General features: G+C 42.5%; 1 protein-coding gene across 1 annotated transcript in view; it reads right to left on the bottom strand.

Moving 5' to 3' along the window:
* The window catches only part of KIF6 (kinesin family member 6), a 389,490-nt gene that overhangs the window by 239,007 nt on the left and 130,235 nt on the right, over positions 1 to 20,248 (bottom strand). Inside the window, exons 7-10 of the mRNA XM_028161152.2 lie at positions 16,861 to 17,067; positions 8,132 to 8,275; positions 7,083 to 7,169; positions 39 to 142 (exon numbers count right to left, since the gene is read on the bottom strand). Of these exons, the coding sequence (XP_028016953.2) occupies positions 39 to 142; positions 7,083 to 7,169; positions 8,132 to 8,275; positions 16,861 to 17,067 (542 nt within the window). The remainder of the gene's footprint in view (positions 1 to 38; positions 143 to 7,082; positions 7,170 to 8,131; positions 8,276 to 16,860; positions 17,068 to 20,248) is intronic.

Here is a 20,248-nt window from a genome sequence, read left to right on the forward strand (position 1 = left end):
CACGGTCAGACAGAAAGCAAGCAAGTCTGCAGGCTTACAGGAGGAGCTCCGCCTCTGTGAGCGCCTCAGTCCTTGGCTCCCCGGAGACCAGGGCCAGCTCATCCCTCAGCTCCTGGACTTCCTTCTGCAGGCGTGCGATCATCTGCAAGGCAAGGCGAGAGTGACTGTCAGCTCCTCTGGGGACTCAGCGACCGAGACACACATCTCTCCAAATTATGACCTACTTTGAGGGTGCATAGGGTACAGATAATGATAGAAAAGGCACTCCCATACCTCCCACCGAGCTTTGTGAAATCTTAACATTTTATTTAAAATAGTTTTGGAATTCTTTTTAACAAATACGACATTACTGACATAACTGGAGCCCCTTATTCCTATACCCCTCTGTCCTTCCTGGGTGATCACGAACTGCGTGTAGTGCGGAGCATTCCCCATGTGTTCAGGTATTTACTCCGTGTGTACGGATGGAACTGTAGTAACGTATGGTTTCATTTTGCATGCCTTAACCTTTATGTAAATGTTGCTATATTGCATGTAACTGCAATTCATCCCCCCCAAAAAAATTATATTTCTGAGATTACTTATATCTTTAATTTTCAGGGGTATATAGTATTTCAGTAAAGGAATAGATCACAGTTTATTTATTCATGTCTCCTGCTGAGGGACACTTAGGATTTTTACCTTTGCTGTTACAAACAGTGCTGTGTGACCATGGTAAGTCTCTGGCATTTTGTGAGTTTCTTCAGAGTGAGCACTTCGAATTGCATGCGTGTAGAGCAGTGGTTCCCAACCTTTTTTTGGCCATGCCCCACCTAAGCATCTCTAAAATCCTGATGCCTCCCACCCCCGTGACATATAATTCTTATTATTCAAAAAGTGAACTCCTGTTCACATGGAGGAAGCCTAAAAGGCCATTAACTTGGTCTAAACAAGTTTCCAAAGAATATGGCATCAATGAAAGAGAAAATAAAAGAATGAAAGGACAGTTGAAGTACTGAGGAAGAAAACACTAAGAAATTGTTAAAAAAATAATATGAAGTGATATGAAAAAATAGCAAATGAAATTTCAAAACATATAGTAGAGAACTGATATGCATCAATATGTCACAATATATATTTAGATATTGTATACGAGGCCCTAGAACCATAAGAAATGTAAAAAAAATCACTGTTAATAACTCATTCTCCAATTGTCCCACTTAAAAATCAAATTGCACCCCTCCCCGCCCCCCACTCCCTCGTGGGGCGTGCGGTGTGCCCCACGTTGGGAACCACTGCTGTAGAGTATTGCATATTCCCGTCAATACATGGGGTTAGACTGCTCTTCAGAGTGGCTGTATCGATTTCCATTCTCAACAGCTATATATCAGTTCATTTCCCCACATTATTGCCACTATGTATGCTACAGACACTTTAATTTTGTCTACCAGGTATCTCAATCAGTTCTAATCTGCATTTTCATGATTATTAGAGAGGCTGATCATCTGTGCATGTATATATATATTGTCTTTGGGTCTCCTCTCCTTTGGATTATTTATTCATATTCTTGCTCAGATTCAGTTGGGTTGTTTTTTCTCCTTCCTTATTCATTTACAGCTTCTTTATATATTCTGGATGCAAACCCTTTATTAGTTTTATGCAACACACATATTTTATCCCAATCTATGTCATATTTTTTCACTTTGTGGTGTTCTTTTTGGTAAATGAAAGTTTTAAATTTCAATATAATTTTATTATCAACTTCTTTCCTTATGAGTTGGATTTCTGTGTCTTCTTAAAGAAAATCTATTTTACCTAAAACCAAAGGAATATTTTCCTATGCGTTCTTATAAAAGTTTTAAAGCTTTGCTTTTCACATTTAGGTTGATTTTATTTTGTACAAAGTCTAATATATGGATCTATTTTTAAATTATTTTTAATACAGCTAACCATACAAGGTTTGCTATTATAATTCTACTATATAACATGTTTTCATATATAAATGTGTCTTTTTCTAGGCTATTGGTTAAAAACATTTGTCTGCTTGACTATACGTATGGCAATACCACACTGCTTTAATTATTATAGCTTAAGACATTTTGGCATCTAGATACAAGAAGACCCTTCCATCTTGTTCTTTTCCAAATAGACTTGGCTATTCTTGGTCATTTGCTCTTTTATATAAATTTTAGACCCAGCTCGTGAAATTATGCCAAAGGCCCTTCTCAAATTTTAACAGGAAATGAATTTGAGTAAAATAAATTTGTTTAAAGTTTGATGAGTCTTTTCAAACTACATATGAATGTTTAATGTTATCAAATACTTTTTTCTACATCTGTTGATGTGATCATGTAGATTTTTCTCTTTTAAGCTGCAAATGTGACGAATCCCCTGATTTGTGTAATTTTTTTTGTTAGTATGAACCACCTCAGATAAACAAAAAGGTATAAGAACATCTTGTACCCACTACTAAGCTTAAGAAGTAAAACATCACCGACTCTCTGAAGCCCTCGTGCTGCATAGCCTGCCCTAAGTGAATTCTCCATTACCATTACCCTAAATTTGGTATTTATTTTCCCCATGGTTATGTTTATTTTACTATACATTCATTTATTTTCTAATGATAGATTATCCCTAAATTCCTGAAATAAGCCCAACTAGGTCATGATAACACACACTGTATTAATGATCATATGACCTATCATAATACAAAGTTGCTAAAATAAAAATTAGCAGGTTAAATACAATTTTTATTCTTCTTTCAATATTTGATGAACATAAAAAATATTGAGTCTGGTCCTTCCCTTCCTCTCTTTCCTTTTTTCCCTCTTTTTGGCAGCTTTCTTATTATGGAGTCAATGTATTTATTAGTTGTAGATCTATTCATGCTTTACAATTTTTTTGCTTTAGTTTCAGTGTTATGTTTTTCTAGGAAGTTATCCATTTTGTTTAAGTTTTCACATTTATACCATAAAGTCATTCAAAGTACTTTATTATTATTTTAAGATAGTTGCTGTATATAATGTTAAGTCCCCTTTACATTCCAAATACTGTTATATCAATTCATGCTTTCTTTATTGATTTTTCATTAGTCTTTTCAGAGATTTGTTCATATTAAAAATAAACTCCAGGTTCTGTTGTTTCTCTCCACTGTATCTTTCTTTTCCTTTTGTTTTTACTAGTTTTTATACTTTTTAATTTCTGTACTTCTCTTTTGTGGATTTACTTAATTGTCTACTTTCTAACTTGTTGGCTTGGATGTTACTAGACCAAGTTCATATTTGAACTTCAAACTCATGAGAGGCAGAGCCTTAGGATTTCAAATGTTCAGTGAAGCCATGTTTTATTCTACATGGAGTCTAGGCCAAGCGAACAGATTCGTTCCTTTCAGGTTCAAACTTTCACTGGTTTGAGGTTGGGGAGGGAAGAGTTGCCTTAGGTTCATTATCTGCCTTCTCAGGCTTTGACCTCTCTGCCTTGGAACCCCCTTCACTCTTCGTCTCCATGACAACTGCAGCCTCGGCTTTGTTTCTGGGCCCTGGAGAAGTCTCCTACTTCCTCCCACCATATATATATATATTAGAGGCCCGATGCATGGAATTCGTGCACGGAGGGGGGGGGGGTGTCCCTCAGCCCAGCCTGTACCCTCTCCAATCTGGGACCCCTGGAGGGATGCCCGATCACAGTGGGATTGGGCCTAAATGGGCAGTTGGTTATCCCTCTCACAATCCAGGACTGCTGGCTCCCAACTGCTTGCCTGCCTGCCTTCCTGATTGCCCCTAACCGCTTCTGCCTGCCAGCCTGATCACCCCCTAACCACTCCGCTGCCAGCCTGATTGACGCCTAATTGCTCCCCTGCCAGCCTGTTTGCCCGAAACTTCCCTCCTCTGCCAGCCCGGTCACCCCTAACTGCCCTCCCCTGCAGGATTGATCGCCTCCAACTTCCCTCCCTTGCAGGCCGTGTGCCTCCCAACTGCCCTCCCCTACTGGCCATCTTGTGGTGGCCATCTTGTGTCCACATGGGGGCAGGATCTTTGACCACATGGGGGCAGACATATTGTGTGTTGGAGTGGTGGTCAATCTGCATATTACTCTTTTATTAGATAGGATAGAGGCCTGGTGCAGGAGTGGGGGCCAGCTGGTTTGCCCTGAAGGGCATCCCGGATCAGGTGGGGGTTCCCTTGGGGCGTGGGGCAGCCTGAGCAAGGGACCTGTGGTGGTTTGCAGGCCAGCCACGCACCCTGGCGACCCAAGCGGAGGCCAGGTATCTGGAATTTATTTTCCTTCTACAATTGAAACTTTGTAGCCTGGAGCGGAGCCAAGCCTCCTGCATGCTCCACCGGCAGCCATTTATGTTTGAGTTAATTCACCTTCTATAATTGAAACTTTGTAGCCTTAAGCAGAGGCCTGAGCCCGGCCAGGGTGTGTGGAAAGCTTTGCTTTCTCCGTTACCGTGGGCAACCCTGGCCTGGTCTCTCCAGCTCCGTGGCTGCCGCCATTCTGTTTGAGTTTGTTTACCTTCTATAATTGAAACTTTGTAGCTTAAGTGGAGGCTTAGGCCTGGCAAGGGCAGGTGGAAAGCTTGTTTCCCTCTGTTGCCTGGGAAACCTTGCTCTTGGTGGCTGTAGCCATCTTGGTTAGGTTTATTTGCATACTCGCCCTGATTGGCTGGTGGGTGTGGCTTGGGCTGGTGGGCGTGGCTTGGGTGTAGCGGAGGTATGGTCGATTTGCATATTTGTCTATTATTAGGTAGGATTTTAAGTAAATCCACAGAAAATGCTTGTTAAATTTTTATGTAGGTGAGTTCCATATTAACAGTATCACATCAACAGAAGTTCCAAAGAAGATGATAGAAATATTTTGAACATGTCAGTGTTCCTAGAATTTCATTTAAATGTGCAGAACTGAGTGGGTTTTGGTTACTTGATTCTTTTTAAAAACATTCTTAGAATCATCAAGCTATGCAGAATGAAAACCTTGGACAGGAACTATGTGAGTCATTCATGTGTACCCTCCCTCTACTAAGTTAATCTTGATGCCATGCTTTCTACTTCTACTGAGGCTTTCAAAGTAAAATCTAACAAATTATCTTCTGTTTTACTGAACAAAAATCTTAAAACTCAGCCAACTTTTCATGATTTTGAAATTGTGACAGCCACACTTCCCCCTCGAGTCACTGCAGGGACTTCAGAGTGAGAGCCATCCTGAGATCTGACGCATGCTCAGTGAGCGCAGACTCTGGCTGGTTCCAGTTCCTTCATCACCTTGTCTCTCTGAGGCACTAATTCTCCTAAAGAAAGCAAGTCAGATCCGCGCTGATCCAACCTGACAGGGCTGGTCCACATTTGCCATGAAATTTTGAGGGTAAGATATAGGAAATCCCACTCAAGTGGTATTTGGGGTGGTTTTGAGGATAACTTTTCCATTGTCACTTGTGCTTCAGAAAGACATAAGGTAATGACAGTAATGTCAGGTTTTAGAAGCAATTGTGAAAGAGACCAGGAAACAACACTTCACGGATCATTCTGCACCAGAAGGACCTCCACATCTGTTCAATTATCAGCTGCTAGCTCTGGACTCCTGTTTTTAAACTTCTCACAGACCCACATCAAACACGTGATAATGTTTACCTTTCTTCAAATTCCTCAAGTTCCTTTAAAGAAAAGTCTCTTTAGCCAAATTAAACACACACACACACACACACACACACACACACACACACACACACACCTAAATGTCTAATGTGCTTATTTTCCTTCAATTATAAATTAATTTTTGGCTTCTGGCTAATAACCCATTACTGTCTTTCTCCTGCACAGTAATGTTTCAGGGCTGTTGTCAGGGGTTCAGGCAGCAAGAGATTCATCCCAGGATTCAGTGCCACTTGACTCAGTTCCTCTGAATGTTGCCTCCCCTGTCCTGTGGGGCCCGTGGGACGCTGTATCTGACCAGGGCCTGTGTTGGGAATAGATCCTTCCCCACCCACTGGTTTCTCCTGGAGAGAATTCCACCAGGGGATAGAACACAGATCCACCATTTCCTCCTCCTCCTCCTCCTCCTCCTCCTCCTCCTCCTCCTCCTCCTCTTCCTCCTCTGCCCTCCAGAGGAATGATTTCAGGGGAGGAAGGGCAAGTAAGCAAGAGGAAGTAGTTAATATGGGTAATGGTGAATTTGAGATTTTTCTTTTGGAATTTGTAAATAAAACACTGTTGGTAAAATTACACATCTTTTTTTTTTTTTTTAATGCACACTATTAAGCTTACACCAGCTTATTTTCTAGAAAAGAAAAAAAAGAAAGAAAGCTGAGTGACTTGCAAAGTAATATAATCTAAATTTTGGAGTTTTACAAAATTGAAATATTTTATGTCAACATTTTCAGTGTTGGCATGAGTGAATTCCGCATTTCATTTCATTCATGGTAGGTTAACAAAATAGAGAAAAAAGAAAATATCTGTGTTTATTAGTAGCTGAATCATGTAACTTGCAAATATTTTTTTGGCTAAAAAATCACTTTGATGAAGTACAATTCATGTTATAAAGCTAGAAGCTTGGCCTGTTTTCCATGGATCAAACCATTATAATTTTTTTTTTAATTTCTAGAAAAATAACAGAACAGTTATGCAAAATAGGGTCCTATTTTATAACTAGTAGAACTTCTTTTTTTCTACAAGCTTTTCACAAGATGGTCTATTATTATTGTCTCTAGAAAGTTAAGCGTTTTTGAAAGGCTACAACCTGCATATAAATGTAACTGTATGATTCCACTGTGTAAGTCCCCAGGACTCCCTAGTGGAGGGATGGGGGACTGCAGGTAAGAGCACAGGTCCTTGAGTCAGGCTGTGTCTGAATCCTGGCTCTGCTACCTATGAGCACCATGACTCTGAGCAAGTTGTTTATCATTTCTGTGCTTCAGTTTTGCCATTTGTAAAATGGGGCTAGAAATGGCATCTACTCATAAGGTTGTTGGGAGGTTTAAATGAGTCAACATGCTCTCAGGACTTAGAACATTGCCTGGTTAGGCGGAGTAAGTGTCCCCAGAGTTTAGCTAATCTTTGACACAGTACTTTGATTTTTTAAAACACAGTCAGCTAAAAGTTGCTTACCAGTCTGGGGTCAATTTCTTCATTAAGAACAGCTTCATTCTTTATGAGCGCCACCCGCTGTGCAAATCTGCAGGTAGATATAGACTCCTGAGAAAGCAAAACAACGCCTTAAAATGCCACGGCACAGGGAGATGAAAAGGGAAAGGATGCACATCTGAAGAGGGATGTGCATGAGACACAACGAGGAAACGCGCCTCCAGGTTAGGGAGCTTTGCTCTAGAATAGTATTTTTTATCAAGGTGTTGATTGGGCCTAATAAAATGATCAGAGCCAAAGGTGTGGGAGAGCCAGGTCCTAAGTGGCAACTGGCATGTGTTTCTCAACTGTGGATTGTTAAAGCAGAGCCACGTATGCCAATCATAACCAGAAAAGGTGCCCTGGTCCATCAGCATGAAAGACGACAAAAGAAATGCTTGTAACAGACCAAAAAGAGAGGCAGGGCACAGTGCAGGCGGGCATGGCCTTGTTTTGAGAGGCACCTGCCACTTCCTCTTTCAGAGAAAGTCTGGACCACAGACATTTAACTGAAGTGCATGAAACATCAGCTAGATCTCTAAAGCGGCCCAGGAAAGCCATTCAGTAGTGAGTCCTGCCAAAGCATCCTGGGCATTGTGCCCAGCGACATGCTGAGGGACACGTCTCGGAGATGACTCCCAGGTATCTCAGTAAGCCAGAGCCAAGTGGGGCAGGAGAAGCTGATGTCTCCTCTCGCGTGTCTCTGTCAAGGTAACGCACCACCCATCAGCAGGTCTTCTGAAATTTGTGTACGAGGCTTCTTCAAACCATCCTGTGCTACATGAAGTCAATTCTCAAAAGGGGTCATTATACACTGAGTGGCCAGATTATTATGATCTCTGAACACATAATAATCTGGCCACTCAGTGTAATGCTGACAAATGCAAAGCTGTGGATTCTGTATGGTGTATCTAACCCGAAGGCATACCCTAACCCAGCTGAAAAGATGGAAACCCACCCAGGACCCTCGACTCTACACACAGACTAACATTAATAGCTCAGACTGAGAGCTCCAGAAAGAAGAGCCAACATACGTCGATGTTCCTTTTCTCCAGAGAGAGCGTTGCGATCATGGTCGTCATGCAGTTCCCTCCCAGACTGTCCCTCAGGACACTGGTCATCATGGAGTTCCTGTAGGGGATGTGCGAACGGTGCTTTTCTGAAAGGGCAATGATGACCTGTGGCAGGGCAGACAAATAATGTCGTCAGCCTAGCAGAACACGTACGTCGGACAACTGAGCAGCAACTTCGATGAAAATCCACAGGGAAATGTGAAGCAATGCAGGGCGACGCCCAGGACTCGGGCTCGGGAGAAATACCGTAACAGCATTCAGTGCAGTAATGGTGAAGATGGAATGAAGCAAATGTAGCGAAAACATACCATGAGGAACTCTGCAATTTCTGGACACGTGATAGAGCTTGTGCAGAACTGGCCACACTAGTGTTCTGTTTGCAGCCGTTGGGAAATTCATATAAAGACTCAGGAAGAAATCATGCCAGTTTTGAGAAATCCTACCAAGCTTGGTCTGCCTCTCATCTTCAAGTTAAAAGAGGCAGATCAGTATCCTTTTGATACCTTTTATATTTGAAGTAGCCTTAACCAGAAAAGTAAAAATTTTAAATTCACAAAATTGTATTTTTAAGACTTTGAAATGAGAATTTTTAACTAATATAATTGGCTTTAAACTAATAAACTTAAATCTGTAGGCAAATCAAAATTAAACGTTAGTTTAACAGCAAAAACTACATATTGATTTATTAGAAGCTATTTCTCTTCATTGGTGATTTATTTGTTTATTTATTTACTTAATCCTCACTCAAGGGCATGCTGAGAGAGAGAGAGAGAGAGAGAGAGAGAGAGAGAGAGAGAGAGACATATCACTGTGAGAGAGAAACATTGATTGGTTGCTTCCATACATGCCCTGACCAGGGATTGAACCTGCAACCTGGGTATGTGCCCTTGCCAGGAGTTGAACCAGCAACCTTTCGGTGCACGAGAGGACGCTAAACCAACTGAGCCACTCCAGTGGGGCTGCTGACTTATTTTTAATTATAAAATTTCCAGCAGGCCTGTGCTTAAAGCCCTCGATATTTGAAATAGTTATAAACTTGATGAGGAAATCACACTTGCCTCTAGAATTACAAAGATCTCAGCTTTAGAACATGCATCTATTCATGAAGGTGAAATCTTTATTTAGAGATCAAAATGTTAACTTTAATATGGTACTAAAATCTCACTGAAGTGTATACATGTTTCTGAGTAATTAAAAAAAAATAAAGTTTACAGATTCATAGGCAACAAAGCAAACAATAAAGAACAGGCAGTAGAGGTTAGATTCTGGTACCAGACTGTCCAGGTCCAAACTCTAGCCTCATAGGGTCATGCCTCAGTCTCCTCATCTATAGTACAGAGAAAAAACAGTGCCTACCTCAGAGGTAGCTGGGAAGATTAAAAGAGTGAAATGTACAAATTTGAGTAATACCTAGCCTGTAAGTGCAGTCTACATGTTTGCTATCATTTTAAGTGATGGGGTCATCTATGTTAATTCAACTAAGGCTTGTTCATCTTAGTCCTGAATGTCTTAGGTACTTAAATGGAAGGTACTAGATGGGTGGATGGTAGATGAATGAAAGGCTGCTGTGGGTTGTCCCCAAAGGAGCCACTAGGGGTTCAGGGTTTTCCTGGGAAGATGAATCCAGTGCAAAGATGCCCGCTGCAAAGCATCAGGAACAAGTGACCCACAGATGTGACTTCAGGGACACCACAACGCCCTGGCTCTTAAAAATACTGCCACCACCTGCCATTGTCCTGGTTTTCCCTCTCCCGATGTGCAATCCCCACCATCAGAACTTCTACTCCTTTCTTTTACAAAACAATATTAGAGTACTATTTTTGAAGCCTGTTATGAGCAAAAACATAGAACTTATACACTGGTCTGCTTGAAATTCATGACCACTGACTTCCCTGCAAACCAGAAATCCTGTGATATTTCTCTCTCTCACAAAAATCACTTTTCCACTCTCAGAAAGGAGGCTGTCATATTTTTTTGTTTCAAACCTCTACCAGCCTCCTCTCCCACCTTCAATCTGAGCTGACAGCCACATACCCTTCTTACTAGATGTCAGCAGCCTGACCAGGACCATCTCGTGACCTGTCACTAAATCCACATTCTACCCTCCTCCAGTTACTACCCTGCTCCTGTGTAAGGCCAGCACTCCACCCTCTCCTTCTCTTCTCACCTGTTTCGCTTCTACAATTAACCCCTCTTTCCTCTAACCAATTTCTCTTCCTCACCTGCATCATTGCCATCCTGCGTGCCCACGATAGGTACTAAACTAAGGTGGCTCTTTGCAAGGTCAGCACCAACCCCCACTGAACCAAAAGCATCAATTGCCATCTTAGTGACCTCTGAATCTATAAAGTACCTCCTTTAGGAAGCATCATTCACTTAGTAATCAGGACACACACTTCCCTGTTTTTCATCTTTCTTAAAAACTAGTCAATGAATGCTTCCTTTTCGTCTTCCCAAATTATAAATTTTGGGGTGGTCCAGGGCTCCATCCTTGATCCTCTTCTCTTTCTTACCTACACTCTCTCCCTATGTAAACTCATCCAAGCTCCTGGCCCTAAGAACATCTATACCCTGATGTCTCCCCAGCTGACATCCTGGGCCTCACCTCTTCCCTGAGCTTACCCCTATGGCAACTCTACTAGAGCATCTTGGATGTCTATTCTTTACACTCTCTCCCCTCTACCGCTAAACCTGATTCTTTCCCAGACTTTACCCATTATTATTAATGGCACCACCGTTCACTTACTGGCTCATTCCAAAATCTCAGGCATCATTTATTATTTTCCCTCACCTCCAACATCTGATCCCAAGCAATTTTCTATTGGGTTTAACTATAAAACATATGCAGAATTGGACCACTTTTCCTCATATCTCTGACATCACACCAGCCCAAGCCTCCATCTTCCTTCTAGGGAAAATGGCACATGTCTTTGAATCAGTCTCCTGGCTTCTCCTTTTGCCCTCACATGGTCTACTCTCCACGGAGCAGCCAGAGGGGTCCTTCAGAAATGTAAGTTACACCAAGTCACTGCCTTGCTTACAACTTTCACGATACACTTAGTATCATGCCCCAACTCCTGTGTGGTCTGGTCCCTGTCTATCTATCTGACCTCATCTTCCATCGTACGTTCATTGCTCCCACCGTCCTTGCCATGCCGAGCTGACCTCCTCACAGCCTTTGAACTGCTCCTTTTACCTGAAATATATTCTTGCCCCAGATTTTCTTTTAAAAATATTTTTAAAAATTGATTTCAGAGAGGAAGGGAAAGGAAGAGAGAGAGAAGCATCAATGATGAGAGAATCATTGATCGGCTGCCTCCTGCACGCCCCCTACTGGGGATTGAGTCTGCAACCTGGGCATGTGCCCTTGACCACAATAGAACCCAGGACCCTTCAGTCTGCAGGCTGACACTCTATCCACTGAGCCAAACCAGCTAGGGCACCCCAGATTTTCATATAGCTTCCTGCTTCTCATCATTCAAATCTTTACTCAAACTTCACTTATTCACAGGGCTTCCCCTGAATCCCTATAAAAAGCAACATCCCTATCTCCAAGTTGTCACTCCATTTCATTTTTCTTCAGGCACTTATCACTGGCAGAAATTTCATGAACTTGTTAGTTATCTGCCTTCCTCTTAGGCTTTCTCTCCACAGGCCAGGGACTTTGTTTCTTCCATTCATTGCTCTATCCCCACTGCCTGGAACAGTGCCCAGTGCCCAGTGCCCAGTACGTGTGGCAGAAACTAAATTGTCTCACTCAGCTCTCATGACAGCCCCTATTCTAGTTTTAGTTCCTGTAAAACTACATTTCCTAGTCTCTCTTGCAACTCACGTTTTGCCTGAGATGTAGCTCCATTGAGCAGACATCCCTGTGTGGGATCTGGAGGTGTGCGAGGAGGGTGGTGGCCCTGAGGACGATCAGATTTACAGGACAGTGTGGTAACAAAGACATCTGTCTTTTCTGCAGCAACCGCAGGGAAGCTTCTGGAATCTAGGACTTTATGTCTCAGTGGCAAGGGGGGATATTGCAGTGTTTGCAGAGCGCAGTGGCGTGGTCAGACGTGTGCTCACCATGTGTTCAACATGTGCTCACCACATTTTTGTTAAATTAATCTGAACAGATAAATGAGTAGATTAATTAGTTCACTGGGCAGGCAGTGTGAGGGTCACTCGCATACAATGGGATTTTTGAGAACTAATTTCAATGTAATTGGAAAGGAAGTGGGCCAGACTCAAATCTGAGTGGCCAGGTGGCTGCCCAGGGTGCTGAGCAGAGCCAAGGGGACAATGCAGTATCTGAAAGCGGCAAGGCAGGTCTGACAGATGTGCAGAGAGGGTGGCACTAGTGTTTATGAATCACCAGTTAAATATCTAACAATGTTCTAAATACATTGAAGTTTTCATAAAACAAATGTCACTATTTTTTCCCTGCTCCAAGAAATAATATTGATATCTCCTCTATTCAACAGCTTTATTGACAACTTAGACAACATAAAAGAGAACATATTAAACTTCCTGTCGACACTAAGTGGTGTTAGTTAACTTGTCTTTTGTTGCAGTAACAGAAAACATAATCCGAGTTGGCTTTAATCATAAGGGAAATTGATTGGCTCAGTGCTACCACCAAAGACTTAGTTATGCCCGTATCTCTGCTCTATCTTTCACATGGTAGAAGTCTGCCTCTCCTCCTGGCATAGGATGGCTGCCAAATGCCAGTTACTAACTTCCTTATTCATAACTGAGGTGGGAAAGGGCCTTTCTTTTCCAATCAGCTTCTCTAGGGACCAACTTGGGTCATGGGTCCCGCCATGAACCAATCACTGCAGCCTGAGGTCATGGGCTCATCCACAAACCAATCACTGCAGCCTGGAGAAAGACAGGTTCCAACCAGTCAGTGTCCACTCCTGGAGCTGGGATGGGCTCCTGGCTGCTACCCCTGGAATGAGTGGTGTAGACGGAGGCAATCCCCATGTCCTCCCCAGAAAGGGTTCTAAAATTGTTAAAGGAAATAATTAAAATTCAAAATGGGATTATAAATTAGAAAATAGTTTATAAAAATTGGGAAATGAAGCCAGTTCCTGAGAAAAGAAAGAACCCAGGATTTGGAGTTAGAATCCAGCTTCCCCACTTGTGTGATCTTAGGCAAATCTCTTAAATGTATTACCCTCAGTTTCTTCACCTGTAAAATCCCCACCTGTGACAGTGGGATGAGAATGCCTGCCTGGCTCTCAGAAATGCTTTGGAGATCAATGGAGATCGTTTTTGGGTTAGTTCTTGGTAAACAGAAGGCACTGAGTTTGGAGGTGTCTTCTGACTATGTCCTTTACGATCCCCATAGAGACTTGTCTTAGCTACAGGGACCCAGTCGCAGGCCATTTCTTCAGAAGAGACCCTGAGCAGGTATCACCTCAGTGATGAAGCGCTTAGGGGCCCCCAGTCAGCCCCCACCCAGCTCTGCAGAGTGGCCAAGCCTGAGAGGAGCAGAGCTGGGGCTGCTATGGGCTCTGCAGTGGGCGGGAACCCAAGGGGAAGGAGGTGGTCATACACCGTGGTTGTTTTTTTTTAACATTCACTTCCATGTTGGATTTCATGTATAAATACAATAACATGTTCCTGAAGATATTCTTTAAGTGACAAGAGTGAAACTCACATTGTGCGTAATCATACCTGCAAGTACCTAGAAGCCATGCCTAACATCAATAACGCGGTTAACTATTGAGTGAATGAAAGAGGTTCACTTGTCAGAGCTCAGCAGTGCATGGCGATCACCTCTGGAAACTGGAGAGATCTGCGTGGTCACAGGGCACTGGCACCCTCGGGCTTTTCTTCTGAGCACAAAGCGCTCCGTGGCAGCCAGGGGGAAACGGACACTCCGGAAGCCCACCCGTGAGGCCCGCTGGCGGGAGGGACCCGACTCGGGTTTCTGTGCTCACGGTGGTTTCTTACTGCGTGTTGGACGGGTGGGACCGTCACACCAGGAGCGCCCGGGAGGCTCACGGTTAGAACACGTCTGCTCGGCCCCTGTATCCTCCACGGAGTTCCTGGCTGAGATTATCCTGTTGTGGTGGTTTAAGATGTTTTTGAGGAGACTTTTGGAAAAAGTACTGCATACACCAGGAGAACTCCAAAACCAACAGCACCCTGGCACACGGCGTTATTACCTAAGCGCCCAGCCAGGTGCACGGGCCCAGGACGCCTGGGCCGGAGCAGGTGGGATGGTCCCAGATCCGGCCAAGGGCAGTTACAGTCCCACACAGTTTCTAGAACCACTGTGAGCTCATTAACGTAGCAAAGGTTGCCAGAATGTCCAAGGCCAAACCCATCTCCCTCTGATACAGTGACTGAGACCCAGAGGATGTGATTCATTTCTGACACATGGGTTTCTGTTACAGCTTTTACCTTACTTACTGCGGGGTGAGAAGTCACTTATATGATTTGCTCTTTCCCTGGAGAGCATGACAGCACGGCCTCGTCCTCAATCATACATTTATCCCCATTGCCTAAAGTAACTCATAGCACCCAGTGGACTGGCAATCACAAGTTGTTGAATGTATACATGAATGAATGAAGCTAATTAAGCTAATTTGTGCTACACTTCCAGTCTCATTAGACACAAAGAAAATTTGATTATGAAAGTCTTTGACTTGTTATTTCATTAACAGTATCTGCCTGCTGTTTTTATTATTCTCATTCCGTGTACTCTGTGGTTCTCTCTCTCTTATCTCTTCCTGTGTGAAATTCCAAAATTTCTCTATTACCCACCTCCTTTCTTTCTGGCAGCTACTTCCGGACTTAACCCCACACGTCCACTGTCCACCTCCAAATACTACATTTCCATGTGTACGCTCTTTCCTCTCACGCTAAACTCCCCTCTCCATTAGCTGATATCAGTGCAAATAGTTAACAATTGGAATGATGCAGTGGGTGAATGAAACAGATGAATTACATTCAGAACCAATGGTGAATGCTATGTGAGTGTTGCTGCGACCCTGGTGCAGCCATCGCCCTGGCGGGGAGCCGAGGGCTGACAGACTCCAGGTCCCCTCTGCCTGCCAGGCTCTACCCAGTTCTGGCCTGGCTCGCTCCTGCTCATTCTGCAGGTGTCTGCCTAATGTCAGCGCTGAGAGAGCCCCATGGCCGCTCCCTCTGCTTTCTACGTGCACCACGACCAGATCTCTCCTCAGACTCTCCCTGCACAGTTCTCGCCGGGACGGCAGGTGCATCCTTCCCCACTGCATGTCTCCTGCACTGGCCACGACCCTCGGGGCAAGGACTGTGTCTGTTTTGCTCACCACTGTGCTCCGGGGCAGGCTCAGACCTCAGCACATTGCGTCCCTCATAAGTACTTGTTAAATCAATGCAGTCGTTATACAGAAAATCAAATGCCACATGGCCACCAATGCGTCCCCCATGAGGCTGATGCTCTGAGGATTTTGAAGAGAAGATAAGTGAGGAGAGAAAGAGCTTTCATAAGAACTGGCAGCTTGCAAAGATTGTGTAAAACAAAGAAAAAGAAAGGATTAGAGGCAACACATTTCTCTTGAGTGATTACAACTGGTGGAAATTCTGATTCAACTGATGAACGTTATTTTCTATGAACAGATGGACATAGAGGGAATGACAGGCAGTGCTACCATCTGAAACAAAGAGGTGCATTTCTTCCCAGAAAGCACATTGCATACAGTCCATTATGGTTTCCTCTCAATGTTTCGTCAGTGTCTTACTAAGTAAGAAGCTCTGTTAAGGAGAAGGAGTAATACCTGAGCATGAAAGAGCTCAGGAATGCTGACTCTCGTAGAGACACGAGAATGATCTGGTGCCATGCGGTCTTGTGCTCTGGGTTGCCTCACTGGGATTCACTTGGTCAGAGTCTAACCATGTGCACCTTGTTCAGACAGAGCTCCTTAGGTTTTCTCTCAATCGCTTTTTCAGCCAACTTGACCATTACAAAGCATGTGACACCAAAAAACATCAGTCTCAAAAGGTTCATTCAATAATTTAAAAAGGTGTTTCCCCCCCTTAAATATTTTAGCCTCCATCATTCATTAACAAGTCCTTTTGCCTTGCCAATATACTCTATTTCTCCACTTCAATTTTTGATCATGTTTCTCTCCTTTTAGAATTTGTAAGTAGTAGCCATCTTTAACATTCAAGTCACAGCACTTATACTCAGCGCTGAAAGGAATTTGAGCAATCTCATTGAATTCACTCATTTTAGAGATGAGAATTTTTTTTTTTCTGGAAGATTTATTTAGCTAAATTCAGGTGAGCTTTCTCTGCCCTCAAAATCAAATCCTGACATTCAAAATAGCCCTGGCCACTGTGGCTCAGTTGGTTGGCTGTTGTCCAGTGCCCTGAAAAGGTGGCCAGTTTGATTCCTGGTCAGGGCACATACCCAGGTTGCAGGTTCAATCCCCAGTTGGGGTGTGTACTGGAGGCAACCAATCGATGTTTCTCTCTCACATGGATGTTTTTCTCTCTTTTTCCCTTCCTCTCTCTCTAAAATCAATAAACATATCCTCAGGTGAGGATTAAAAAAATATTAAAATGTAATGCTTATGTTATATATATTTCACCAGAATAAAAGAAGAAAAGAAGCAAAACAAAACAAAATGTCAGGAGAACGCCAGATGCAAAATACACGGTCAACAAATGGTAGATACAGTTACGGCCCCATCTGCCCCGCTCACCTGTTCTAAGTAGTGCAGAGACAGGTTGATGTACTTGGCCTCTGTCAGGAGCTGGCCCCCTACGCCAGTCTTTGCGACTCGCTCGGAACCAGCCAGGTCCACCAGGTGAAGTTTGGCGTGTCGGACAGTTGCAGATCCCGGTTCTTTGCTTGACAAGTGAACAGTGAAAATGCAGTGGGAACGAGTGGAAGCTTGGTTCATAGGAGTCTACAAAAAAGGAAGTTCAAAACAAAAGCAATGTGAACAATGAGAAATGTTGAAGAATATCGACATATATACATTTCTATTTCTGATAAGACATTTCCCATGAAGCCAGCGCTGTCAAATGGAACAACAACAACAACCAAACACTTATAGCTGAGACCCTTACATGAATTATTTTAACTGTTTCACATATTGAATGCCTGGTAGCAGATGTAGATGGGTTAATTCAGAAAAGGAGAAAAGAGTTTGAATGCGATAAAGCTTGTGTCCTCTTACTAATATGACAATTTTATTTCATTACATGACAACAATTCATACCTTAACCTTGGCTAGCCATATCGAAATGCTCAATCTGGCTATCATGGTGAGAATGGATGTGCTGAGAGAATTCATTACACAGTTGTAAACACAATCACTGCTACCACCTCACACAGAACCGGAGGTCCCAGCCAATGGAATAAACAAGAAAAAAAATATACAAGCATAGTGATAGGAAAATACAAGATCAAGTGTCATTATATACAGGAAATACCCTGGCCTACATAGAACATGCAAGATCATCTACAAACAAACTGTTAAGACCTACAATGTTTCTCTTTCTTTCTGTTTCTCTTTCTGTAAGATCAAAATGCAAAGTCAATGAAGTTTTAATGACCCAGCAACAATTAATCAGGAAGTATCATAGTGGTGCAAAGACGATGAGATAATAAGGAATTAATCCTACAAAATGTGTAATTTGTAGGGAAAAAGACAGAATTGTATTAAAGGCACAAAAAGAAAATCTGAATTAATGGTGCGTTAGATATTAAATACAGTTTCATGGGTGAAAAATCAAAATTAATCTATATGTTAATGTATCTATATTAACCTACACATTCAATGTGGTTGAAATAAAAATGCCATAGGTTTTGTTTCTGGAACAGAACAAACAAATTGATTCTAAAAATCAGATGCAAGAGCAAATATTGAAAAATAACAAAAACAATTATATGAAAGAAAAACCAGGAAAGGGGACTTGTCCTGCTATATATCAAGGGGCATCATGATGCCACCATAGTTAAAATAGAGGGTCCTGGCACAGGACCAGGTGACAGGGTCAGGGAACATGCTGTGCTCACTCAGGAGCTCTGTAGGACAGAGGTGTGGTCACCCCAGAGTGAGAAAGGATGGCCAGTCAACAATGGTGCTGGGATAAATGGCCATCCATCTGGAAAAACATAAATTCAGATAGCCTCACACTATACACATGAATAAATTCCAGGATGTATTAAAGACTTAAGTATAAAATACTACAACTTTAACATTAATATAAGACAATATGGTAGAATATTGCAATCAACTCAAGGTAGTAATGGATATTTTATGATAAGACATAAAATACAAAAACAAATCGATTTAAAATATTTGACCTAATGATCCAAAATTAAAGAACTTCTGTGTGGATAAAATCTACCACAAAGTTTAAAGATTGAGAGAAGGTATTTGCAAGACATATAGCTGACAAAAGATTAATATTTGAAATAAAGAGCTCCCACAAATCAATAAAAAAGATGAACAACTCAGAAAAAAAATGAGCAAATATTATGAACAGACAACCCATAAAGAGTATACCTAAAAATGGTTAATCAGTATTTTAAAAAAATGTTTAAACTCATAAGTAGGTAGAGCAAAATAATTAGAGCTATAACAATAAAATACTTCATTCCTATCCATTGTACTGGCAAAAGAAATGTTAAGTTTAACAAAAGTGTTTGTAAGAATATAAAGAAATGGGAACTTTTATATGCTGCTGGTGGGAATATAAATTAAGAACCTTTCTTGAGAGCAATTTGATAATATGTGCTAGAATTGCAAATGTCTATAATCCACAACCCAGCAATAGACCACCAGGTATATTTCCTAGAGAGAAATTGGGAAAGGCACACCAGGAGAGGGAGGGGGGGGGAAGGGAGGGTGGAGAGAGAAAGAGAGGGAGGGAGAGAGAGGAGAGAGAGAGAGAGAGAGAGAGAGAGACTGAAACACAGTTTGAGCAAGAAATTGGTGTTAGATGTACAACCTAAATGAACATCGGGTGAAAAGATGAATAAACTGGGATAATTCAAACTATAGAGATGTTAAAATAAAGCAATTTTTGGGTAGAGTGACCTCGGTTGATTTATAAAATAGAAGGCTGAGGAAATAGCAAGCTAAAAATGATATATACACCATGTTAGAACTTACATAACTAAAAATGTAGTGTGTGATGTAGAAATATTTATCCATGGTGCTATAACTTGGTCATTAAAAATAAAAAAATATATAGACTGCAAGGATACAGCAAGTCAACAGTAGTAGTTGCCTTTGTGAGGGATAGAAGCAACAGCCTACAAGGGAACTTCAATTTTATCCCACTGCTTTTATTTAAAAATTATTAGAAGCAAATTGTGATAGCCAAAAACATCCTATATAATAAAAGCCTAATATGCTCAGTGTCTGGTCGTCTGGTTGGCCATTCAACCAATCGAAGTGTAATATGCTAATGATATGCTAAGGCAGCTCAACCGCTCACTATGACACTATGACGTGCACTGACAACCAGGGGGTAGACAGTTGACTGGTGGATCAGTCGCTCTGACATGTACTGACCACCAGGGGGCAGATGCTCTGACCAGTAGGTTAGCTTGCTGCTGGCGTCCGGCCAATCTGGACTGAGCAAGATGGGCCAGACAGGCCCTGAAGCCCTCCTGTGGTCCCTCCCCTTGCTGGCCAACTTCCCACATCCCACCCCGGCCCCATGCAGGAGCTGTGCCCTGGTAGTCAGTGAACTCCCACAGGGGGAGCACTGCTTAGCCAGAAGCCAGGCTCACAGCTGGCGAGTGCAGCGAGTGCAGCAGCAGGAGCCTCAGGGGGGTTGGGCCTAAGTCAACAGGCGGACATCCCCTAAGGGGACCTGGACTGCGAGAGGGCGCAGGCGGGGCTGCGGGCCCCCACGCCGTGCACGATTTTCATGCACTGGGCCTCTAGTGTAAAAATAAAAATATTCCAAATGAGTGTTCATATGAGTTTTCAGAGCCCCACTTTTGCAGAATGGAATTTAAACAAAGACTCCATATGGATGCACATGTGTGCAGAAGGTTAACATGCTTGGATGCTATTTCAACCAGAAATTGCCTGTAAATATAAATTCTTGATATACACTATCATT

The sequence above is a fragment of the Eptesicus fuscus genome, chromosome 10 (genome assembly GCF_027574615.1).
Source record: "Eptesicus fuscus isolate TK198812 chromosome 10, DD_ASM_mEF_20220401, whole genome shotgun sequence".
Lineage (NCBI taxonomy): Eukaryota > Metazoa > Chordata > Mammalia > Chiroptera > Vespertilionidae > Eptesicus > Eptesicus fuscus.